The 26,177-nt window shown below is 44.0% G+C and overlaps 1 protein-coding gene across 2 annotated transcripts in view; it reads right to left on the bottom strand.

The window, feature by feature from the left end:
- Positions 1–12,510: 12,510 nt before the first annotated feature.
- SETD7 (SET domain containing 7, histone lysine methyltransferase) overlaps positions 12,511–26,177 on the bottom strand; it is a 55,386-nt gene continuing 41,719 nt past the window's right edge. For both annotated transcript variants that reach the window (XM_055550521.1, XM_055550522.1), the window contains exons 7-9: positions 25,668–25,785; positions 24,031–24,188; positions 12,511–18,137 (exon numbers count right to left, since the gene is read on the bottom strand). In XM_055550521.1, coding sequence (XP_055406496.1) covers positions 17,957–18,137; positions 24,031–24,188; positions 25,668–25,785 — 457 coding nt within the window. In that variant the 3' untranslated portion in view covers positions 12,511–17,956. The remainder of the gene's footprint in view (positions 18,138–24,030; positions 24,189–25,667; positions 25,786–26,177) is intronic.

Genomic DNA, 26,177 nt, shown 5'->3' with positions numbered 1-26,177 from the left:
GTACCCATCACCTGACTATAATCCCAATTCACACATGCTCAGTCAGTCTGGTTTTATTTACATCCTCACCCACATCTCCTACCCTTTTGTATTGGAATTTGAAGAAAATTCTAAACATCCCGATTACTTTTAAAGATATGTTATTGAATCAAGTCCTGCTGGTTTGAGCACCGTTTATATTTTTTTTCTTTTTCTGGTGACTTTAGCTATCTCTGCTCTGATCTTAAAGTGCTTCCCAGAGAGTGAGTGTTTAGTTCTCAAGGGAAGCCTATGGTTCTGAAAACAATTACCATTATCATTAGGCAGGGTACATTCCACTTACTTTTATCTTTCCTTAATTACCCCGGGATACCACTCTGAGCATCATCTTTTAGGATCTGAAATAGCTCAACTGGAATTCCATCACCTCCACTAGCTTTGTTCCTTGTGATGCTTCCTAAGGCCCATTTGGCTTTGCACTCCAAGATGTCTGTCTCATGAAATTAAAAGACGCTTATTCCTTGGGAGGAAAGTAATGACCAACCTAGATAGCATACTGAAAAGCAGAGACATTACTTTGCCAGCCAAAGTCCGTCTAGTCAAGGCTATGGTTTTTCCTGTGGTCATGTATGGATGTGAGAGTTGGACTGTGAAGAAGGCTGAGCACTGAAGAATTAATGCTTTTGAACTGTGGTGTTGGAGAAGACTCTTTAGAGTCCCTTGGACTGCAAGGAGATCCAACCAGTCCATTCTAAAGGAGATCAGTCCTGGGTGTTCTTTGGAAGGAATGATGCTAAAGCTGAAACTCCAGTACTTTGGCCGCCTCATATGAAGAGTTGACTCATTGGAAAAGACTCTGATGCTGGGAGGGATTGGGGGCAGGAGGAGAAGGGGACAACAGAGGATGAGATGGCTGAATGGCATCATGGACTCGATGGACATGAGTCTGAGTGAACTCCGGGAGTTGGTGATGGACAGGGAGGCCTGGCGTGCTGCAATTCATGGGGTCGCAAAGAGTCGGACACGACTGAGCGACTGAACTGAACTGAACTGAACTGATGTCTGGCTCTAGGTGAGTGATCACACCATTGTGGTTATCTGGGTCATGAAGCTCCTTTTTGTACAGTTCTTCTGTGTATTCTTGCCACCTCTTCTTAATATCTTCTGCTTCTGTTAGGTCCATACCATTTCTATCCTTTATTGTGCCCTTCTTTGCATGAAATGTTCCCTTGGTATCTCTAACTTTCTTGAAGAGATCCCTAGTCTTTCCCATTCTATTGTTTTCCTCTATTTCTTTGCATTGATCACTGAGGAATGCTTTCTTATCTCTCCTTGCTATTCTTTGGAACTCTGCATTAAAATGGATTTATCTTTCCTTTTCTCCTTTGCCATTATCTTCTCTTCTTTTCTCAGCTATTTGTAAGGCCTCCTCAGACAACCATTCACCTTTTTGCATTTCTTTTTCTTAGGGATGGTCTTGATCACTGCCTCCTGTACAATGTCACGAACCTCTGTCCATAGTTCTTCAGGCACTGTCTATCAGATCTAATCCCTTGAATCTATTTGTCACTTCCACTGTATAATCATAAGGGATTTGATTTATGTATACCTGAATGGCCTAGTGGTTTTCCCTACTTTCTTCAATTTAAGTCTGAATTTGGCAATAAGGAGTTCATGATCTGAACCACAGTCAGCTCCCGGTCTTGTTTTTGCTGACTGTATGGAGCGTCTCCATCTTTGGCTGGAAAGAATATAATCAATCTGATTTCAGCATTGACCATCTGGCGATGTCCATGTGTAGAGTCGTCTCTTGTGTAGTTGGAAGAGGGTGTTGGTGTTTGCTATGACTAGTATGTTCTCTTGGCAAAACTCTGTTAACCTTTGCCCTGCTTCATTTTGTACTCCAAGGCCAAACTCGCCTGTTACTCCAGCTAGCTCTTGACTTCGTACTTTTGCATTCCAGTCTCCTATGATGAAAAGTGCATTTTTTCTTGGTGTTAGTTCTAGAAGGTCTTGTAGGTCATCACAGAACTGTTCAACTTCAGATTCTGTGGCATTAGTGGTTGGGGCATAGACTAGGATTACTGTGACATGGAAAGGTTTGCCTTGGAAATGAACAGAGATCATTCTGTCGTTTTTGAGATTGCACCCAAGTACTGCATTTCAGACTCTTTTGTTGATTCTGAGGGCTACTCCTTTTCTTCTAAAGGATTCTTGCCCACAGTAGTAGATGTAATGGTCATCTGAATTAAATTTCCCCATTCTGGTCCATTTTAGTTCACTGATTCCTAAAATGTCTATGTTCACTCTTGCCGTCTCCTGTTTGACCATTTCCAATTTACCTTGATTCATGGACCTAACATTCCAGGATCTTATGCAAATCCTAAAAGATGACGCTGTTAAAGTGCTGCTTTCAATATGCCAGCAAATCTGGAAAACTCAGCAGTGGCCACAGGACTGGAAAAGGTCAGTTTTCATTCCAATCCCAAAGAAAGGCAATGTCAAAGAATGTTCAAACTATCTCACAATTGTACTCGTCTCACACGCTAGCAAAGTAATGCTCAAAATTCTCCAAGCTGGGCTTCAACAGTACGTGAACCATGAACTTCCAGATGTTCAAGCTGGATTTAGAAAAGGCAGAGGTACCAGAGATCAAATTGCCAACATCTGCTGGATTATAGAAAAAGCAAGACAGTTCCAGAAAAATGTCTACTTCTGCTTTATCGACTACACCGAAGTCTTTGACTGTGTGGATCACAACAAGCTGTGGAAAATTCTTAAAGAGAAGGAAAAACCAGACCACCTTACCTGCCTCTTGAGAAATCTGTATGCAGGTCAAGAAGCAACAGTTAGAACCGGACATGGAACAATGGACTGGTTCCAAATTGGGAAAGGAGTATGACAAGTCTGAATATTGTCACCCTGCTTATTTAACTTATATGCAGAGTACATTAGGTGAAATGCCGGGCTGGATGAAGCGCAAGATGGAATCAAGATTTCAGGGAGAAATATCAATAACCTCAGATATACACATGATAACACCCTTATGGCAGAAAGTGAAGAAGAAGTAAAGAGTCTCTTGATGAAAATGAAAGAGGAGAGTGAAAAAGCTGGCTTAAAACTCAGCATTCAAAAAACTAAGATCATGGTGTCTGGTCCCATCACTTTGTGGCAAATAGATGGGGAAACAATGGAAACAGTGACAGATTTTATTTTCTTGGGTTTCAAGATCACTGCAGACGGTGACTGCAGCCATGAAATTAAATGATGCTTGCTCCTTGAAAGAAAAGCTATGACCAACCTAGACAGCATATTAAAGAGCAGAGACATTATTTTGCCGACAAAGGTCCATTTAGTCAAAGCTATGGTTTTTCCAGTAGTCATGTATGGATGTGAGAATTGGACCATAAAGAAAGCTGAAAGCAGAAGAATTGATGCTTTTGAACTGTGGTGCTGGAGAAGACTCTTGAGAGTTCCTTCAACTGCAAGGAGATCAAACCAGTCAATCCTAAAGGAAATCAGTCCTGAATATTCATTGAAAGGACTGATGCTGAAGCCGAAGCTCTGATCCTTTGGCCACCTGATGCAAAGAACTGATTCATTGGAAAAGACCCTGATGCTGGGAAAGATTAAAGGCAGAGGAGACGGGGATGACAGAGGATGAGGTGGTTGGACGGCATCACCGACTCAATGGACATGAATTTGAGTAAGCTCTGGGAGTTGGTGATGGACAGGGAGGCCTGGCCTGCTGCAGTCCATGGGGTCACAAAGAGTTGGACATGACTGAGTGACTGAAGTGAACTGAACTGATCACTCTGAGCATCACTTACTGGACTGCATGGCAAAGCAGACATGCCAGACTTCTGTGCTCTGCCCCGGGGGACTTGATCCACATGCAGGGTCTCCGAGAGCTGGGTCCAAGAAACTGCATCTGTAACGAATTCCCAGGTGACTCTGCCCCTGAGGTTGGAGAATGTTGTCAGAGTTTGCTAGGGTTTCAAAGTACTTAGGTTTCCAGCCATGGTGCTGAAAAACTGAAAGAGACTTTTAGAAAACCAGCTGCATTTTTCTGGTGCTTCCTTCTTCCTTCTGTTTCACACCTCTTGGGTCAGAGGCCCTGAGGCTGGAACCTATTCCTTGGTGGCTGTGCCAAGGTAGTTCTGCAGAGCAAAGTGCGTGAACTTCGCAATAGCGATTGGCTGCTTAGAAGTCCCTTGATTTCAAGTTCCTGGCTGTGTCCTACATAGCTGTGGGTGCTGTAGGTCTTACCTAGGGAAGTGGTGTTATTATGGGCTTCACAGATGGCAGTGGTGGTAAAGTATTGCCTGCCAATGCAAGAGACCCGGGTTCGATCCCTGGGTTGGGAAGATCTCCTGGAGGAGAAGCCCGTGGACAGAGGAGCCTGGCACACTACAGTCCATGGGGTCGCAGAGTCGGACATGACTGAGCAACTGAATACACACACAAACACACACAGGCTGAGTACTAGATTTGCTTTTTTAAAAAATTGAAGTATTGTTGATTTAAAATGTTGAGTTAGTTTCAGGTGTACAGCAAAGCGATTCGGCTATATTCTTTTCCCTTTATTTTCCATTATAGTTTACTATAAGACATTGAAAGACGAATATATCTCCCTGTGCTATAGGTCCTTGTTGTTTATCCATTTTCTATTTAGTAGTGTGTATCAGCTAATCCCACACTCCTAATTTATCTCTGCCTTCAGCCCCTCACCTTTCCCCTTTGAAATCATAGATTTGTTTTCGATGTCTGTGAGGCTGTTTGCATTTTGTAAGTAAGTTCACTTGTATCATTTTTTAAGATCCCACCTATAAGTGATATCGTATGATATTTGCCTGTCTCTGTCGATGTGCTTCACCGAGTATGAGAATCTCTAGGTCTATCCATGTTGCTGCCAGTGGCATCATCTTATTCTTTTTTATGGCTAAGTAACATTCTATTATATACATGTACCACATCTTCTTATCCATTCCTCTGTCGATGGACATCTTGGCTATTGTAAATAGTGTGGCTATGAACATTGGGGTGCATGTATCTTTTCAAATTCGAGTCTTGCCCAAGAGTGGGATTTCTGGATCTTATGCTACTAGAGTGTTGTATTTTGAATGGTTCTCCTATATAGCACCTTTTTGAGAAATTTCTCTAATATCTCAGTTCTCCTGGGATAAATTTTCCTTTGAGTGATCAGGTACAGTAGCATGGGATGAACACTCATACTCCCCGCAGTGTTCATCCCAGCCCTGACTCTGTTTTTTATTTCAAGCTGCTTAAGATTTCCTTGTTTTAGAGAAAATATATTCCTCTGCGGACTCCCCGGTGGCTCAGTGGTAAAGAATCCGCCTGCAATGCAGGAGACTCAGGTTTGATCCCTGAGTTGGAAAGATCCCCTTGAGGAGGAAATGGCAACTCACTTCAGTGATCTTACCTGGGAAATCACATGGACAGAGGAGCCTGGTGGGCTACAGTCCATGGGGTCTCAAGAAGAGTGTAGTTTGTGCATGTGGATGGCTGGGAGATAACTTCCCCTGCTGATCCATGACCCTCTTGTGACACCATGGGGTGACTCATTAAAAAAAATAAAGAGATATGTCAGGGAAGTACAAGATAAGATTGGTTTAGGACTAATGAACTCACAACCCATATTTTGCAGAAAACGGTGCTTTTAAAGAGCTACATGACCTTAAAATGCTTTTTAGATTTTGTTTTAGTTTGAAAGGAAAACAAGCTTTGTTCAGCATAGTTTATTGCAAGTTCCAAAAGTGCTCTTCTTTGCTTAGTCACTTAGTCATGTCTGACTCTTTGTGACCCCAAGGACTGTAGCTCGCCAGGCTCCTCTGTCCATGAGGATTTTCCAGACAAGAATACTGGAGTGGGTTTCCATGATCAAACCCAAGACTCCAGCATTGCAGGCAGATTCTTTACCATCTGAGCCACCAGGGAAGCCCTTTTGTAATTTGGGTGTATTTAAAAAATAAAAAAAGCCCTGGAAATGGTGTCTTCATTTGTCTGTTCAAAGTTCAACCTGATAATGGGAATAAATATCAGCTCAGTTTTCATGTTTGTTTTCAAAATGTATTAAATCATCTTCTTGCTTAAGTTCTTTCTGTTCTACAGCCTCATGTCAGAAACAGTATGAGAATAAATCCTTACCACAAGAGGGAGCTGGATCACGAAGAAACTAACGTGTTGTTTTGGAAATAGAAATAAAAACTGGGAGAGTGCTGGTGTTTCACGGCAAGACCGTCAGCATCAGCAGTGGTGACAGAAGCGATTTTCACAAGCGATTATTTCTTTCTTGTAGTGGTTCAGACCAAGAGCAGAGTGGTCCTTGATTCCTTACTTCCCAAAGAGTTAAGCCTGTCTTTCTCTTCTGATGCTTTGACATCTGAGGCCTTGCTGAGCTGGGCCACCAATTTCTTTAGCAAACGATTTGTGCTTTCATATGCAAACCAACCCGTCCAGAGCCCATCCTGCAACCCGCTTCTTTGTCTTCTTTTTTAATCCATAAAGATGCTCATTGCAGTGTTATTTATGATTCCATAGTGCTAAGCAACTTGAATATTCAATAGGGGATAGGTTAAAGAAATCATGGTACTGTCATATAATATAGTACAGTATAGCTTTTAAAAATTATGCCTGCGCGCTAAGCCACTTCAGTCGTATCTGACTCTTTGTGATCCCATGGACTGTAGCCCACCAGGCTCCTCTATCCATGGGATTCTCCAGGCAAGAATACTGGAGTGGGTAGCCATGCCCTCATCCAGGGGTTCTTCCCCACCCAGGGATCAAACCTGGGTTTCTTAAGTTTCCTGCACTGGGAGGTGTGTTCTTTACCACTAGCACCATCTGGGAAGCCTAGAATCCCAATTTTTCAATGGAAATATATTTATGATATATGTTATTGTAAAATTTTATTTAAATTCATTTTTATTGGAGTATAGTTGCTTTACAAACCAGCTTTCTTTTTGGCTCTTACACTCCAGACCTCCATCACCCCAGGGCCAGGTACTGAGTAACTAAAAGCACCCCCTACACTCCGGAGCCTGTTGAAATTATTCAAACTTGTTTAGTTGTTGTGTCTGACTGTTTGTGACCCCATGGACTGTGGCCCACCAGGCTCCTCTGTCCCTGGGATTCTCCTGGCAAGAATACTGGAGTGGGTTGCCATTTCCTTCTCCAGGGGATCTTCCTGACCCAAGGATCAAACCTGGGTGTCCTGCATTGCAGGCAGATTCTTTATCAACTGAGCCACCAGGGAAGCCCCATTTATGGAATACTCGGTGACAGACACTATTCTAAGAGCTAAATCTTACAACAACCGTATAAGATAGGAAGCAGCCTTTTTTCAATGTCTCCACCTTTCTTACTCTGCTTCTCAGACTTTGAATATGCCATTCCCTGTCTAAAATACTCTCTCTTCCCTTGCTTTTTGTCCCCTCTCCTCATAATTCACTCGTATATGTAAGGTCTCAGCTTATTCAGCACTTCCTCCACGAAGCAGTCCTTGATCTTCCTAAATCTGGGTTACTTGTCCCACCCCATGTGTCTCTCGCATTGGCAGGCAGATTCTTTACCGATGAGCCACACCCCAGAGCCCACTGAAATTATTCAAAATAGTTAATTCTAAACCTTCCGTGCCTGTTCCTTCCCCCAGAAACCACAGTCCAGCCTCTAGTCCCCGTTTTCCCTGGTCCTCTCTGCCTCCTGATCCACCCTGGGTCCCCCAGCCACACACACACACCATGGCTTGGTACCCCTCCCCTTGGGAACTGTGAGTAATGAACTGCCTGGCTGACAGCTCTGATCTGTGGGCCTTATCACCTGAGTGATAATAAAACCAACGCCTTAAAATCTCGAACCCACATCTCAGCAAGACCTACTGTCGCTGCCTTTACGGCATACCCCCGGGTCAACCCCTCCTCATCGCCAGCGCCCCTTCTGTGTCTTGTTCTTCCAGCTTCCACCTGGGTCCCCCCCGCCCCAGTCTATTCCCCACCCCTGTGTGCAGTCAAGGTGAACCTGTTACACAGGTAAGGCCAGTCTTATCACTCTTCTCTTCGGAGCCCTCCAGCTGAAGGGCTAACAGCAATTACAGTTTCAACAGCATTTTTGGAACTGTCGGCTACAGATGGGCGCCTGCCAAGATCGTTGCCAGAGGCTGAACAACGACGAGGGCACTTCCATCTGCCTCTGCCGAGACTGAGTCCTGTGCTGCTTCGCCTGCTGACCTTTGACCCCCCTCAGGGGGATTCAGGGCGGAGAGCGAGGCACTCTGTGCTCAGGGAAACGGATAGTTAGATATTTTCGGGAACTGATTTCAAGATCCCAATCCTTGCATCTCCTCATATCTAGAGAATTACTAAATCCCTTCTTGGTGACATCAGCTCCTTGTGACTAGCAGAAAACCTTTTGTAAAGTAAGCACTTGACTGCTTTGAACTCTTTCTCAGAAACCTTATATATTGACCTTCCCCCACTGCCTCTTTGGAACAGTCTCTCAGAGTCATCTGAGGTGCTGTCTCCCAGGCTGCAGTCCTCATCTTGCCTGGAGGAAAACTTAATTTGCAACTCTCAAGTTGCGAATCTTTTAATTGATAGAACCTTCAGAAAACTAAGATTGGATAAAGCTGGTTTGTTTTTCTTAAAAAAACACACAGAAGTAGTTTATGTCATTGGTTGACTTTTCATCCATTCTGAGTTAAAAACCAAGTCCTTAAAATGGCTTTGGGGGCCCCTATAGAACTGGAAGACAGTGAGAGTGGCTGGAAAGGAAGCAAGAGGGTCAGAGAAAGAAGAGAGCTTGCAAAGGTTCAGTCTTCACAGCCCCCGAGCAACCCTGTGCCACGGGTGTTATCCACTTATGCTAGACAGCAATCTAAAGCCCACTGTCCTACGGGCAGAGCTGATACAAACCAGTCTGACTCCAGAGCCAGGTCCCCCCCAACCTCATAACTCTCCCCGGTGCCAACACAGAGAGGCGGGAATAGTGAAATATCCCTAAGGGAGCTTCAGGTAGTAAAGGTGAGGAATGAGAAATAGGCTGGGGTGGAGAAGCTATGACTGGAATCCAGGCAGAGGATGTGGAAGTTCTGGATCAGGGCAGAAGGTGATGTGCGCAAAACTATGGGAAGTTGGTCCGGGTATTGATGCTGAGAGCTCAGCTTCTCTGCACACCAGTGCTGAATCAAATCAGAGACAAGAGTTTTAGGTGAAGCAAAAAAAGGATAGTTTTATTGCTTTGCCGGGTGAAGGGGGATACAGTGGATTCCTGTCTTTGAAAATCACGTGTCCCAATCCAAGACGACATGAGGAGTTGTACAGCAATAGTTCAAGGGTGGGGTTGCTGACAAGATTAGGGTGTGTGCAGGGTCTCAGGTGGTTGGCCTCCTAGTCTTGATGAGCTTCTCAGAGTCCTTTAATCTCTCCTCAAGTGGCTGCTTCTTCCTTGATTAGTAATGGTTCGAATCTGCCCTTTGGAACACAGGGGAGGTCATGGAGGCTGGAGTACTGCCTACAAAAAAAGGCCTCCGTGCCTGGGAGCCCCATAGGGCCCCAACCTGGTTTCACTATTGCATGAATTGGACCAAGTAGGGCCTGGGGCCTGGGACATCAGTTCCTCGGGAGGCTAAGTAAATGATCAAGGGGATAGAAGCTGGCTTTACCCTGTGGAGAGCATGAAGAAATGAAGGGCAGAAGGAGAGAGGAGCTCCCATAAGTATGGTCTGGAAAGCAGCCTGGAGCCCAGCTCTCTGGCTTCATGCTTTGCCTCTGCTTCTTCCTTGTTAGTTCTGTGACTGGTTACTTAACTGCAAGTAACATCTCTTGACATAGAGATGTCAAGGTAACATCTCTATGCCTTGGTCTTTCCTTCTCTAAAATGGGGTGATGGCAGTACCTATACACATGGCTGTTTGAGAAATAAATGAATAACCTAAACATTTAAAACTGCCTTATAAACTTGACCTACATGTATCTTTGTAGAACCTCTCCCACACCAGTCACTGGAAAATTCTGAGTTGATTTGATTAATTAGAAAATCCATTTGGGGATTTCCCTACTGGTCCAGTGGCTAAGAAAATGTGCTCCTAATGCAGGCAGCCAGGGTTTGATTTCTGGTCAGAGAACTAGTTCCCACATTCAAGTAAAGATCCCACGTGCTGCAACTAAGACCAGGTGCAGCCAAATAATTAAAAAAAAAAAAAGCAAAGAAAACCCATTTAATTGTAGAGACTAACCTCCTTTCTTCTCAGAAGAAAATAAGACAAAAATCTATGTTGCAAAAGAGACAGACACTGTGGGTGGTCAGCCCAACCCTTATTTCTCTTTCCTTCCTTGCTGGGAGAATCTCAGCTTTGTTCAGGCCCTGCTATCCTTCCCCTCACAGCTATATGCTTCCCTCAGATACTAATGGTGCTCCCAGGGTCCTCCCATGAAGGACCAAGGTTTCCTCCATGGTAGAGACCGTACAAGAGACTTACCTTTTCACCCACTGTATATTGCAAAATCTGGCTGTGATGTCTGGAACTGTGACAGCCACTTTGTGACTGTGGGGTGAACTGGACCCTAAAGGCAAACTGACCTGCTAAGAATTGCAAAGCAGAAAGATAGAAAGAAATCTTGTTAGAATTAACCAACTCCAGGGTCACTCAATACTTCTTGTTATGTGAAAGAGTAAATCTTAATTGCTTCAGCTACATTGAGGCAGGTTTTTATGTTTCTTGAAGCTAGAAACATTCTGATACTTGCAAAAGTAAAAATTTGGTAGCAATGTAGATGGAGCCATTCATCCTTTTGTATGTATATTGTAAGAAGTGAAGCTCTAAATAAAAAATCATGGCTTTTGGTTTCACACCAATACGTTGCAGCAGAGTTTGCAACATCTTTTTATATGGAAGGCAACTGTTGCTTTCTAAAATACTTGGGGCAAAACTTTCTAGTTGAACAACCCCAACCCCCAATCTTCTGAATGACTATTATCTAATTCTAATTCTAGAGATGACCCCTGAAATAATTTCAAATTGAGTATGAATTATCAGCCTAAGTGATCTGGAACATTAAAGTCCAAAGGCAGATATTTTATAAGCAGTATATGTGGGGCGATTACTGAGCATAAAACAATTTGGTCTCGATCTTCCTCACAATCCCTTATTCTACAACCCTTTAGCCCACTCCATCTTAACCCAGAAAAAAATTGCCTGATCCTTCACTTTTGAGAGTTTAGCTTCTTAGATTTATTCCAGTTTTATTCATTTTAATCTCATACTCCTCTTCCTCACAAGCAGGAAGAATACTGTGCGTTGGTGAGTGAAACTCTGCCTTAAGGATCCAGGGTATGGATGTGTCTTCATCCGAGTGGTAAAGCTGGTACAGGGCTGGTTTGGACTGTCATCTCACTTGCTTCAATGGAAGGAAGTGTGATAAGAGCTAGGAATGGGCAGCCAAGGGGGCTAAGAGAAAGCAGGCGTGCTCATGGATTGCTCTGGTTTGACACCCAGCTGACTCACATAGCTTGGCCCAACTCCCTGGAATTCACTGCTTCGGGACCCTGGGCAGATGGTGCAGTCGATAGCGAAGTACTATTTTTATCCTCTTTGTCACTGGCTTTTGTGCTTTGGAAATGTTGTAGGGGAGAATTTGGGGAAGTTGATTGTGATTAGGCAAAAATAAGGGGTTCCAACTGAGTGAAATAAGTCAGACAGAGAAGGAGAACTATTGTATGACATCCCTCATATGCAGAATCTGAAAAGATATGATACAAATGAACTTATTTACAAACAGGAACAGATTCACAGATGTAGAAAATGATTTATGGTTGTTTGGGGGGGTGGGCAGGGAGAACAGTTAGGGAGTCTGAGATGGACATGTATACACTGCTACATTTAAAATGGGCAACCAGCAAGGGCCTGTGGTACAGCACAGGGAACTCTGCTCAATGTTACGTGACAGCCTGGATGGGAGGGGAGTTTTGATACATGTATATGTATGGCTGAATCCCTTTGCTGGTCACATGAAATTATCACAACAACATTGTTAATTGGCTATACTCCAATTTAAAATAAAACTTCTCTTTTTTTTTTTTTAAAGCAATAAGGGGCTCCTGGCTTCCTTGGCTCAAAGCTATCCTAAGATCACCAATATCTATCATGACATCTAACAACGTTCCTGTATCTTAACCATGAGTTTCCCATTCTTTTTACCTTTTCCCTGATTTTTCTCTTTTCCGTTCAATACTCTTAACATTTATGGAGTCGATCAGATATATTTGGCCGATGTTGCTAATTTTTCTAGATTCATGGGTGTATGTGGTATTATGCCAAATATACAGGATGCTTTTAATCTATCCATAGCCCTCTCTCAGTTCTTACTATAATGCTTTGAAAATGGTAAAAGGTGAATACCATTTTGAAACCAGTTCAAATGTAAAGTTTGCATAGTAATTTAAATATATAGATAGACATGGCATGAGAAATGTTACTGCTTTTCTGTCTCAGGAAACCAAAGGAAGACAATGACAGGTGATTGTATATTTTGTTTAATACTTGCATTGTTTCTATAGCGCAATTATAGCAATCTTTAAATTGACTTCTCATTACAAATATTTGTCAAGTTTTGTTTCAGAAACATTTTTCCTACTCTCTTGCACATGCACCCAGACACACTACAAAAAACTCATTCATAACACAGTAAGGGCAAACATTATTCATGTAAACATCTTTCATTAATTTCCCATAATTTAAAAAAACCATAGAATTATAGATATTGAATAAGGCTCATAGATTTAGTTCAAATTCCACAAAAGACCAATCAAAGATGCTCATTAACTGTGATGAGGTTAACTTTTGGTTGCAATAAATGCTGAAAGCATTCCCTTGGCTTCCAATCCTTAAACATACCTCACAACCTAATTGATTTGTTTCAGGATAAAAAGAGAACACAGAAAATGCAGGAGAAAAAACTCTTGAAGTAGGGAGCTCGGAACCATGAATCCAACTCTCTTCTATGATAAGCAGACACGACGTAGTCCCTGTAGCTTCCCAATGCATGAATCGAGATGAGTGACAGTCATCCAAAATGTAACCAAGTTGTATATTAAGATACATCAGTACGTGTGTACATATTGCTAGTATACACAGTGAAAATCTGTCATCATATTTATCATTTCATTTCATCCAGGACCAAAGTGGAAAAAAACAAAACCCACTCAAGTTGACTATCATTACAAAGGAGTGTTCTAGTAAGAGTCAGGGCAGTTGGGAGGTATGTCCTAGGGAGGTGACTGGTCTTGATGTTAAAACGACTTCTAACAATGGTGTGTCAAGTCACAGACAGAGGAAGCAATGATCTGCGTTATCCAAGGATGTCTCTCTCTGGTGGAAAGTTCGGTGCTTGGGTGCATAGTCGCCCAGAGCTGAGACAGGAAGTGGACTGTGCTGAGAAATGGGCCCTGCCTTGCCAGCAGGACCCTCCTCCATCCTCTCTCGAGGTGAAGGCCCGGAGGCAGGGACTGCTGGCAAAACCAAAGAAGCCCCACCCGGGGGATCTGAATCCCAACTCCACTCAGGGCAGCCTCCCTGACGTGTGTGACTAGGCAGTAAGGGTGGCGGTGGATGGCGGCCAGAAAACCCGTTCCAAGGTTCCCACGGCCATGTCTGGCTTCTGATTCTGCTGCCCTGCAAAGAAATTGTGCTCCAGATAACTGCACCGGTGTCTCTAATGCCTCTGAGTCACTCCCCGGCCCCTGAAGGCCTGGAGTGATGTCACTAAAGGGTGGACACAACTCCACGAGCACCTGACTTCCACCAGGAAGCGGCTGAGGCACTGGGGAAGCCTACAAGCTCTCTCCACGTCGGGGGCAACAACGTGGGGAAGTTGCCACGTGTCAGAGTTATTTGTAGGCTTTTGATTCTTTAAAAATCAAAATTGATCTGCATTATATCTCAATAGACTCAGAGAATTCTCACCAAAAATTTTTGCAATTTGTTTAAATAGCACTGGAATAATTCAACTTCATTTAAATATATTCATTCTACCATGAAAATAGTTCATACAAACATCTATTTACATACAAACACATTAAAATTTGTGAAAAGGGTTTCCATCCCTGTGGTTGTATGGCTTGAAATAGTTTTCATTGCTTTGAATATGTCTGCACACATTTGGCAAAATAAAACCTTAACAATTTAGTATTTTTTAAATAAAAATAGACACCGAAGTTCCAAATTCCTGAAAAAACAGAAAAAAAAAAAAAACCAACAAACTATCAAGGTACCTCAAGTAGATGTAAAAATTTCATATATTTTGTGAACCTTTGATCTGCGGCAAATAAACATTACCACTATCAGTCTTGCAACATAGTTTTGCTTGTTTTTCTAAAACAGAAGATGTCTGGATTCTAAATCACTACTCTTAAGACAGAAACTTGAGGCGATTGTTTTAAAACAAAGCACAACAGAAAAACGATACCTTCCTGGAAGATCTTAAATGCAGTTTGCAGTGAGTGATTTAGAATTTCATAGATTAAAGGAAAGTTACTAAAGTGCCACATACGACTCACGGAGAAGACAACCCTTGAACTCACTATTCACAGTTACTGCAATTTTATGGTTACAACTAAATATCATCAATGGTTACACTTGGCCTTCACGCTGGCCTTTTTCAGGTTTGTTGGTGATGAGGAAACGGTTTTTCAAGTGTGAAGAACCCCCAGAGGGCAGATAAGTTTAAAGACAGCCTCAGACAGGTTCAAAGGGGTCTTCAACAACAAATTTTCTTCTCAGTGTCTCAGGCAGACCAGGGATGAAGCAGGTTAAAATAAGAATAGGTACTGCAAAACTCAAGTCTTCTATGCCAGTTGCTTTTTAATCTCATCATTCCTTTTTCAGAAATTCAATCCTTACGTTTGTTTTTTTCTGAGTCCATTCAAATGCCCGTTTGGGGACATACTCCTACAGATTAGTTCCTATTCCTAACTCTAACACAAGATAATATTTTGTCATAGAAAAGCTGCTAAGGAAAAATCTAGTCATGCAGGAGTTGGACTGAGATGGCTCTGATTGAATTTCCTGGGGACCATGGCATCACATACCCATCTCAGCACTGGCCCTTTTTGGGGAGCCAGAAAGTTACTCCTGTATCCCCACTACATGGATTCTTTCACATTTCTGTGCTGTTGCTCATGAAACTACCTGCTTCCTGACACAGCTCCTTCCACAGCGGATATCAAGACTCAGTAGAAAAATACATCCCTCAGCTTTGGCTCAAACAGGGAAAAAACACCCTTATTCCCTCAGCAGTTCATTCCTTAGGGGACCCCGACCCCCTTGGCGGTTTTGTCTACCTACAGAACACAGTGAATCTTAGGGCGCCCTCTAACCCCACCCTGTGACGAAGTCTTAAATTTAGGAGTGTCGGGGGAGGGCAGGGGACAGGAGGAGCGGTAGATTCAGACATGGATGCAGAGTGATGGAGAGAGGTACTCCCGGAGGGAAAGACAGACAGACAGGGCCCCAGGGGAGCACACAGAAGGAGCAGGAGCGGGGGATCAGCTGGTGGGAGGGGGGATCAGCTGGTAGGTTGCTATGTAGGCACACCGGGGCATTCTCACAGATGACAGAGAGAGAGAAGAAAGCGGAGGGCAGGAGAAAGAAGAGCCCGGAGATGCAGAGAAGCTCGGGTTGAGGGCACTGCCTCCTCTGATGTGTCTGACTGTCACAGACACACTGCCGGGCTCTGAACTCAAAGTGTTGTCATTCACAATCTCATCTGAAAAATGGATTTGTGCTGGTTAATCACTACTATTTAATTCATTTCAATCGCTTTTATCAAAAGAAAAGAGAAATTCCATTTGAATTGGGGTAGCCCATTGGTATAGAAATGACACCCCAGGGCAGCCTGAAGTCCTTGCTGTGGGGTCCTGTGCCAGTCTTCCCCCTGACCTCACTCCCAATGCCACCGACCAGGGTTAGTTCAAGCCATCTTTCTCTGGAGACAGTCACTCACTTTGGGACACGTTTGAAGGAAAGCACCTGTCGGAATACAAGTCCCAAGACTCTGTCGTCTGTCACAGTTCACTGAACGGTCTCTTTCTACAGAATAGAAGCGATCCTATCCTGGTGCCTTTTAATCTGAAAACGTCTCAGTTCCCTTCCTGGAAGATCTTTCTGGCAGCCCTCAGAACTTCTCACAAGCGAACCAGCAGCATATCTCCCTGAAACCAAGGCCACTTAGCCACTCTGCCGGGGGGACACAGGGGCTCTGGGAAAGTCTAGCCAAGGGAAAGGCTGAATCCTGTGCCTGGAGCCAACTGCCAGAACTGAAAGCTGTGAGCAGCCCTGGATCAAGCACTTCTGTGAACTTCTTCCCAGAGCACGTGTAACTGACACAAAATAGCCAACTTCCCCCTGCCTGTTTCTTTTCTCCTTTCTGAGCCTCCCCTAGTTACAGGAGCTACAGTGTGGAAGGCTTCAGCTTTCAAGACCAGACTGACTTGGTGACAGGTGCTTTGCTGACAGCTGGGACTTGGAACAAATGTTAATCTCTAGACGCCCAGCTCCAAGCGAGGCATCTAGGGAAGGCGTAGCTGTGGCATGTGGCTAGGGCGCTTGCCATGACCCCCAAACTCTCAGAATCCATTCAGAGCAATCCCAGTTAAATTACATACCTAATTAGCTAAACTAAAAAACAGGGGGGTTTCTCTTTATTTCTGCAGTTGTGATTACACATGGCTAGCAAAATGACTGAAATGCTATCGATACGGTTGCTTTTAAACTATACAGGTGTTAATCTTAATTCACAAGGCTTTGAAGCAGCTAAATGCTTTGAAATTACAATGATAAAGAGTTAGTTTTAGCAGTTAAGGTTTGATTTGTAACTAGTGATCAGTATGTCTCTCTTAATAGTAGCGATTTAAAAAGAAACAAAACAAAGGACTTTCAAATTCTGGATTAGAATTCAAGTTTGCTATTTGACTTTTGAATTCAATGCACTGCGCCACAAGCCAGACTGCTCTATGTTATGTACATTTAATGTGTATCTAAGGAGAAAAAAAATGACTAGCACTATTGAAGATACTACAAAATTGCCACAGTTACTGCTTAGAAATACTAATTTCCCTCTCTTCTTTCTTAAAGTATATATTACAACTCTTCCATAACTTAATGCAAACAAAGTAAATTCATTTCTTCTCACATCTTAAAGCAAAGATATCTTTGTTTACATGCGAGAATAATAATTCTATAATAATAGCCTGGCCCTAGGAGCCAGGTCTTTATATTAGGACATAATAATGAAACAATGACAGATCGATAGAAAGAGCCAGAGAAACCTACACGCTGGCGCGGACACGAAATCTGTTTGGAAGTTTTCTCTTGTGAAAGATACCTAAGAGAGAGAAGAGGACTAAGGGGTGAACTGACTCAAAAGGTGGGGTTCTGTTCGCTAGGGGGCAAAAAACAAAGCCATTCTATTGCAAGAGACAGATCAAAGGTTAAAAGGCAAATTATACTACATTTAGAGAATAAAAATGTAGTAATTCTCCCCTTCGTATGGCGCACATGCAAGTGTGACACCACAGTTTGCATTGGCCATAGAAATAAATCTCATGGAAAAACCACTGACTAAAAATGACTGAAAAACCCCCTTATTTTCCCTTTTTCAGTCTAATCATTTGGCATCTCTGAAGTGGTACAGATTTAGACTTGAACCACCCAAGAACATCATGCTGTCTTCTGTCAAGTGCTCGACAGTACCTCTCAGGAGGGCGTTGTTGCGAGGCTAGCTAATTTTAAATCTGGTATGAGTAATACAGTCAGACCTAGTTAGTATTCGAGAAAGTCGTAGCGAACGCAGAGAGGGTGTGATGTCACAGCATGAGCAGTCCCTGGTTGTCCCGTTGTCGGATAAACGTAGTGCATAGATCCAAGTTTCTATTCCAGGTCCCCTGAAGCCCGGAGCCAGGTCTTTCACTTCTGCTGGGTGGCCTGGAAGGCCTTCAGCTCCACCTGGTACCACTCGGGGGCTTCTGGCCCGCTCTTCCCTGGGGGGCTGTGGTCGTAGCCATAGGCAACGGTGAGTTCCTCGTTGGCCTCCACGGCTCGGAGGGTGCGGATGCATTTGATGGGCCCGAATCGGGGGTGGACAAACCTAGACATCAAGAGGCACACAGTCATTCCCAGGTGGACCAGAAGGTCAGATGCAAAGGCTAGAAGGGCTGAGACAGGAATCACCCACATGCTGTGGCCTAGACACCAGGGGCAGGTCCCCAGGGTGAGGGTCACAGAGGAGCCAGCATCAGCGTTCCCTGGGAGCCTGGTGCTCACAGTGACGCTTAGGCTACCCCACCCAGACCTGGCAGTGGAGTCTGCATTTGAACACCACTTCCCCCTCCCCCAGGGGACTCATGTGTGCATGCTCAGTTGCTCAGTCATGTCTGACTCTCTGTGGCCCCATGAACCGTAGCCCGCCAGTGTCCTCTGTCCTTGGGCTTCTCCAGGCAAAAATACTGGAGTGGGTTGACATTTCTTCCTCCAGGGGATCTTCCTGATCCAGGGATCGAACCCTCATCTCCTGCCTCCTGCACTGCAGGCAGATTCTTTACCACTGCATTGTGGCTTAAAAACCATGGCCCTGGGACTTCCCTGGTGGTCCAGTTGTTAAGACTCTCTACTTCCAATGCAAGAGGCTGGGTTGGATCCCTGGTTCCAACTAAGAGCCCACCTGCCATTTGGGATGGCCAAAATAAGTAAGTAAGTAAATAAAAAGTATGGCCCTATCTTTCTTTTTGAGCATATTTGGTACTCTGTATTTATAAATCAATAGCCAGATCTACCCCCAAAATCTGTCTTTAGTGAGAAATCAGATTCAGTGTAGCCTGTCAGCATTTCAGCTCATCCGGCCTGTAGCATCAGATTACCTGACTGTGTCTCAGGGCAAGGGCACTTCTGGAGTTTTAAGAGAGAGCCCTGTGGATTTTCAAAAGCAAAAAATGCTGTATTCCATCCTGTATTTCTTGAGGAAGCGTTATTTTCTAGTTTTGAAAGTAAATGAAGATTTCTTTCCAAGAGGGAAGCCCTGCTACCCTGCTTCTTTCAGATTTCCCGCTAACCCACGCTGTGAAGGGAGAGGCTGGGCTCATGCTAGGATTATGCTCATCTGCCGAAGGCTCCCAGCCCGGCTCACCTGCACAGCTCCCTGCAGGAGAGCAGGGGCTAAATAAGTATTAATAGATTTGTCTCCTCTAACAAGGGATTCCCAAGTGGTGCTAGTGGTAAAGAACCTGCCTGCTAATGCAGGAGATGTAAGAGACCTGGGTTTGATTCCTGTGTTGGGAAGATCCCCTGGAGGAGGGCATGGCAGTCCAGTCCAGTATTCTTGCCTGGAGAATCCCATGGACAGAGGAGCCTGGAGGGCTGCAGATATATGGAAGGCATGGCCAGAAAAAATCTTATATTTTTGTATGCATATGATTGAATCTGTCTGGTTCATTTACATTTTGAATCTGTCTGGTTCATTTACATTTTGAACAAAGGGCACTGAAACATCACAGAAGGTCCTAGATCCTAAGTTAGACGGCACATGGTGCATGATGGCAAGCACTTGGTGGGAGAGGTGTGTCTGCGGCGTATGGACGTATTTTGTGCGGGATGAAGAGGAACAATCGCACCCTTACTTCAAGGGGCCTCAATGTCTATCCGTCCTGGGTGTCCTGCGCCCTGGCAAGCACACTTAATTTGGGGTTGGAGACTCTGGTGTGAGTCCTGGTTCCGCATGTTGTTACTGTCTCCTTCTGGAAACTCACCTCTGCACCTCTGAATCTCACTTTCCTCCTCTGCAATCATGAGACTAGTGATTTTTATCCTCCAAGAGTTCCCGCGGTGACAAAGTGCTGTGCTCTGCTCAGTCACTTCAGTCATAGCTGTCTCTTTGCGACCCTATGTAGCCCGCCAGGCTCCTCTGTCCATGGGATTCTCCAGGCAAGAATACTGGAGTGGGTTGCCATTTCCTTCTCCAGGGGATCTTCCTGACCCAGGGATTGAACCTGCATCTGTTGTGTCTCTTGCACTGGCAGGCAGGTAGGTTCCTGACCACCACCGTGTCCCTGGCACAACTGAAGACTCTCATCAGTGACTAAGCACGTAAGCAAGCCTGTGGGTGTGTGAGATTGTGCGCATGCACAGAATTCTCAAATGTGCTCTGGCACAAAAGATATTCCTGGACCAGGGATTTGGGAATTACTTGTGAAAATCACAACTCTTGGTCTCTAAAATATTTCACTAAAAAAACAATACTCCTTACAGTAGAATATTACTCAGCCATAAAAAGGAAGACATATTGCCATTTGCAGCATGTAGACAGACCTAGAGATTATCATACTAAGTGAAGTAAGTCAGACAAAGATAAATATCATATGATATCGCTTATACATAGAATTGAAAAAAATGATACAAATGAACTTAATTTACAAAACACAGACTCACAGACATAAGAAAAACAAACTTATGGCTGCCAAAGGGGAAAGGTGAGGAGGGAAGAGGGATAAATTAGGAGTATGGGATTAATATTAATAGATACACACTACTATGTAGAAAATAAACAATAAGAACCTACTGTACACTACAGGGAACTATATTTAATATCTTATAATAACCTACAAAAGAAAAGCATCTGAAAAAGAAGACATATATATGTATCTGAATCATTTTGTCGTACACCTGAATCTAACACAATATTATAAATCAGATACTTCAAAAAAAAAAATTACTCTTGAAATGGAGCTCTAGTTAACCTTGCGGTACACCAAAAAAAACCAAAAAAAAATCCCACAAGAAGCCTAAGATTTCTCTTATTATCCTCTTACATTTTCATTTTCCTATTCATTTTCATTATTTTCAGAGTAGAAAATAGACAGACTGAAAAGAAACGTGCCGATTCTTCAAGGCAGCCCTAAAGCACAGAGGTTTAGAGCACTTCTCTTTGACAAGAGCCCTGTGTTTCTTGTCCCTGATCTGGGATACTGGTAATAATCACCAGTAATACTGGTGGCCCCACGGAGTTACTGGGAAGATTGAATGACATCGTGCACAGAAGCGTGTACCACAGAACTGGCCTGGAGAAAGCGCTCAGGAAACACTGGGCAAGATCAGCCCTCAGACCAAACCTCTGAGCATGCAGTTCGGCTCCTTGTTGATGAGTAATCTATATCTATAGCAAGGGAAGCAGTTCCTGTCTGTCATTTGGCACACTGTACTGGACTACAGTTAAAACAGCTTGCAGACATTGTTGTTCTGTGTTAAAGTGTGCATAACAGTACCAATGATTTTAGAAGCAAAGGAATCCCATGGACTGGTATCTGAATGTTCTATCTGATTATTATTCAGCTAGTCTCTCCTGGGGCTTCTCTGAAGCTTGTGGTAAAGAACCCACCTGCTAAGGCAGGAGACATAAGAGATGTGGGTTTGATCCCTGGGTCAGATCCCCTGCAGGAGGGCATGGCAACCCACTCCAGTGTTCTTGCCTGGAGAAGCCCATGGACAGAGGAGCCTGGCGGGCTACAGTCCATAGGGTCTCAGAGTTGGACACACCTGAAGTGACTTGGCACAGTCTCTCCATGACCCCAAGTAATTAATCATTCACATTGGGCTTGAAAAAAAATTTCTGAGGAGGGACTTAATTTTTCACAAATGGTTCCTTCTCTTTTCTCCTGTGCTCTCTTACTTTTGATGAGAAAAATCATATCCTTGCCATTAAATCACAAAACTCATTCGTTTTAAGGGGCAGCCTAAGTAGCATTTATCGGAGAAGGCAATGGCAACCCACTCCAGTACTCTTGCCCAGAAAATCCCAGGGACTGGGGAGCCTGGTGGGCTGCCGTCTATGGGGTCACACAGAGTCGGACACGACTGAAGCGACCTAGCAGCAGCAGCAGCAGCAAGTAGCATTTATAATCCTTTGTTACCATGGGTTTAAATGGTTGTTGTTCAGCTGTGTGCAGCCTGGAACGATGCTTTGGCCTAATTTACATTGGCCACAAAAGCCTTGGAGTTAATAACAGTGTCAGTTTCATTTCACATGACACATGTCCTTTGCCATTTCTGCTCGCCCTTTAAACAGAAGTTGTAGCTTCAGTACTTGGTACTGGCTGCCAAGGAGAGCAAGCGACTGCCAGAACAATTTTAAAGCCATCTCAGGGATGCAAGAAGGGACACGCGAATCCTGGCACTTCTCCTACAGATTAAACGCACACGATCTGATCCCGCTTATGTTCACAAGCAAGAGAACCAAGCAACAGCAAACTACAGATGAGCAGGAAAGACTGCACACGGCTCCTGGCTGCTAGGAGGAACTGTCATCCTCAGGCTGAGCTAAGGACAGCAGTGACATGGAATCTCAGCTATCCCTTTAAGGAATAGTCAGAGATGCTTGACTTTGGGAAGACAGTTTGGGAGCGCATGAAAATTACTATGATATGTGCAGGACTACTATGTGGAAGAGAGACTGACGTTGTACACAAGAAGAAAAGGGATAATCAGGGCCAAGGGCTGGAGAGTACAGGGAAACCCACTGGGGCGCAACAGAAAGAACTTTCTAGTCACCAGAGCCCAACAGCCAACTCCATAGTATGTATTTGTTTGTCCAGACAGCTGCCTCTGTGGATAACGGTAAGGTTCTCATCCATGGAGGTTTCCAAGAGGTTCAGCGTGCCATTGGAAGGGGAGGCTCAAACTGAAACAGATTATTTGATTTTTTAAAACTAATGACTGTGATGGGATGTAATTCAGGCTTCATAAAATGCGTCCATTTAATGTGTACAAGTCAGTGGTTTTCAGTTGTGCAACTACAGCCACTAACTTGGGAAGCCTCAAAAGGAACTTCCCACAACCTAAATGTCTATCAACAGAGGGATGAATAAAGAAGACACGGTACGTATATACAATGGGCTGTTGAAAAAGAATGAAATAAGGTCATTTGTAGCAACATGGGTGGCCTAGAGATTGTCAGAGTGAGTGAAGTAAGTCAGAGGAAGAATATAATATGATATCACTTACGCATGAAATCTAAACAGGTGATACAAATGAAAACTTATTTACAAAACAGAAATGGACTCCCGGACTTAGAGAATGAACTTGCGGTTACCAGAGGGGAAAGGTGAGGGGAAGGGATAGTTAGGGAGGTGGAGATGGCCATGTACACACTGCTGTATTTTAAGTGGATAACCAACAAGGACCTGCTGTATAGCACATGGAACTCTGCTCAAGGTTATGTGGCAGCCTGGATGGAGGGGACTTTGGGGGAGAATGGATACATGTGTATGTATGGCTGAGTCCCTTTGCTGCCCAATTGAAACTACCGCAACCTGTTAATCAGCGATACTCCAATATAAAATTATAAAAAGGAACTTCCACGCTCATTAGCCATCAACTTTCGCTCCCCCAAGCCCGGCCCCCAGCTCTAGGCAAGCACTGATGGGTATTCTGTGTCTGGGGCGATAGAGGACTGTTCATAGAAATGGAATCACACATCACACGGTCTTTAGTGACTGGCTCCTTGCGTGTTTTCACAGGCTCATCCGTGTTGTTGCCTGTGTCAGCATTTCACTCCTCTTGGCTGTCAAATGATAGGGACTCTGACTTTATAGGCTTCTTTATTTTCTAACACCCAGACCTCACGCCCTAGGTGTAGGATTTTACAGTCCTCCTTCCTTTCACATCATAAAAGGATTCCCTAATCTCTGCAGTGCAGTTTCAATTTGTACTGTTACTTCCAATGACACTAGCCTTAATTTTTCAGAATGAGAGTGCTGAAGAACAGAAAAAGCCACAATAAAATAGCAACCACAAAGTATAATATTTCCACAGCATGTCTACTCTTCGAAGCCCTTTTCTATTTCTGAGTTTCAAGTAATAAGCCTGAGCAGTCCCCTGGCAGAGGACCCTCTGATATTCTAAGGGAGCCACCTTCCTTGGGGCAGGATACGCCTCTGAGGTGCCCTCCTCATTCCCGGGGCCCTGCGGCTCTGGCAGCTTGGTGTCCTACTCACATGTCATAGACACAGTTTGGAGTGAAGGAGTGATTTGCCTTGTGTCCCAAGGAGGCACAGTACTTGGATACATGGTTGTAGGGCTCAGGCACGTCAATGACCGTTTCCTCGTCGAGGGAGAGGGTGTTCCCATTGAGAGCCCAGTCCCTGCTGTCAACCTGCAGAAAACAAGAAAGTGAGTGTTGGAAACGAGCTTCCTCCCAGGAACTCAAAGGACACCGAAGATATTAACTCATTTATCCCTAACCTCATGGTTTGAGTGTCAGGTATATGGCAAAAGCCCAAGGCAGCGGTCCCCAACCTTTCTGGCAACGGGGACCAGTTTTGTGGAAGACAATCTTTCCATGGGTCAGAGTGGGGTGATGGTTTCAGGATGATTCAAGTGTATTGTGCACTTTATTTCTGTCATTATTGCATCAGCTCCACCGCAGATCATCAGGCAATAGACCCTGGCGGTTGGGGACCCCTGGCCTAAGGCACCCCTTGCACTTTGATGCTGCATACTCCACACACTGATGGTGGGAAGGGCATATATGAGCAGTGCAGGGCAGCTCAACTTACTATTTATTTTTCAAGTAATTTAATTGATTGATTGATTTTTGGCTGTGCTGGGTCTTTGTTGCTGTGTGGGCTTTTCTCTAGCTGCAGTGAGCAGGGGCTACTCTCCAGCTGTGGTGTGCAGGCTTCTCGTTGCGGTGGCTTCTCTTTTTCCTGAGCACAGGCTCTAAGGCAAGCAGACTTCAGCAGGTAGGCACATGGGCTCAGTAGTTGCGGCTCCTGAACTCTGGAGCACAGGCTCAGTGGTTGTGGCACCTAGGCTTAGTTATTCTGTGGCATGTGGGATCTTCCCAGATCAGGGATAGAACCTATGCCTCCTGCATTGGCAGGTGGGTTCTTTACCCCTGAGCCACCAGAAAGTGAAAAGTGAAAGTGTTAGTTTCTCAGTCGTGTCTGACTCTTTGCGACTCCATGGACTGTAACCCACCAGGCTCCTCTGTCCATGTGAATTTCCCAGGCCAGAATGCTGGAATGGGTTGCCAATCCCTTCTCCAGGGGATCTTCCCCACCCAGGGATCAAACCTGGATCTCCTGCATTGCAGGCAGATTCTTTACCATCTGAGCTACAGGGAAGCCTACGAGCCATCAGAGAAGCCTTCAACTTACTAATTAACTTTCCCCTATCTTATATAAAAAAAAAATTCGAAATATATTTAGGCCATGGGGGCAGGTAGAGCCCTTATGAATAAGACCAGAGTTCTTATAAAAGACCCCTGAGACTCCCTCATCCCTCCTGCATTGTGTAGTTACAGCAAAAAAAGGGACATGAGTGAAGCAGGAAGCAGGCTCTCACCAGACACTGAATGTGTTGGCACCTTGATCTTTGACTTCCTGGCTTCTAGAACTGTGAGAAAGAAGTTTCTGTTGTTCATAAGCTACCTAATCTATGATGTCTTTACTATAGCAGTCTGAGGTTGGCTGTAGAACGATATCTGAACAATTTTGTAAAAAAGCCTAGTCTTTTGTTCCTTTATATTCTTAGTGAGCATTAAAGTAAAAGGACTAATGAGAAAATCAAGGGTGTCTGAAACAAAGCCCTTTCACCAATCAAACTGAGTTCCCACTTCTGCCCCACTCACCTCTTGGTGTGTAATTCGGACTCCATTGTAAAAAGACATAACAGTATTGGGTCCCGCAGCTACCTTTGAAAATAGTCCTTCTCCAGCACTGGAAATGAGAGATTCAGCAACATAAACCCTAAAAAGAAAAAAAAAGGCAAATGCTTTGTTTTAGTTTGATATATCATCCTTTACTAACCACCCAAATGCCGTCATGGCTACAGAATCCAAAATGTGAGTTCATAGTAATCCAATGAGGAAGAAAGAAAAAGTGAAATACAGATTTTGGCACTGAAAACTGGAGAATGGTGTATACTTATGACTCTCATTGCTCTCTGATAAAAGGATTATTAGTATATATTCACAAAGTAACTCAGTGCTTAATATAAGGTTTTTAAAAATTTGTATGTTTTAATTAATGACAATTTCCACTGTCTTCTTGGACTAGGCAAACACTTCCCAAAGCTAATTAAAGCTATACCCAAGGTTCTCAACCCTGAGATGAATCTTCTACATAAAAGAGTGACAAAT

This window comes from Bubalus kerabau, chromosome 16 (genome assembly GCF_029407905.1).
Source record: "Bubalus kerabau isolate K-KA32 ecotype Philippines breed swamp buffalo chromosome 16, PCC_UOA_SB_1v2, whole genome shotgun sequence".
In the NCBI taxonomy this organism is placed as follows: domain Eukaryota; kingdom Metazoa; phylum Chordata; class Mammalia; order Artiodactyla; family Bovidae; genus Bubalus; species Bubalus kerabau.
This window is presented reverse-complemented; position numbering and strand designations above follow the sequence as displayed.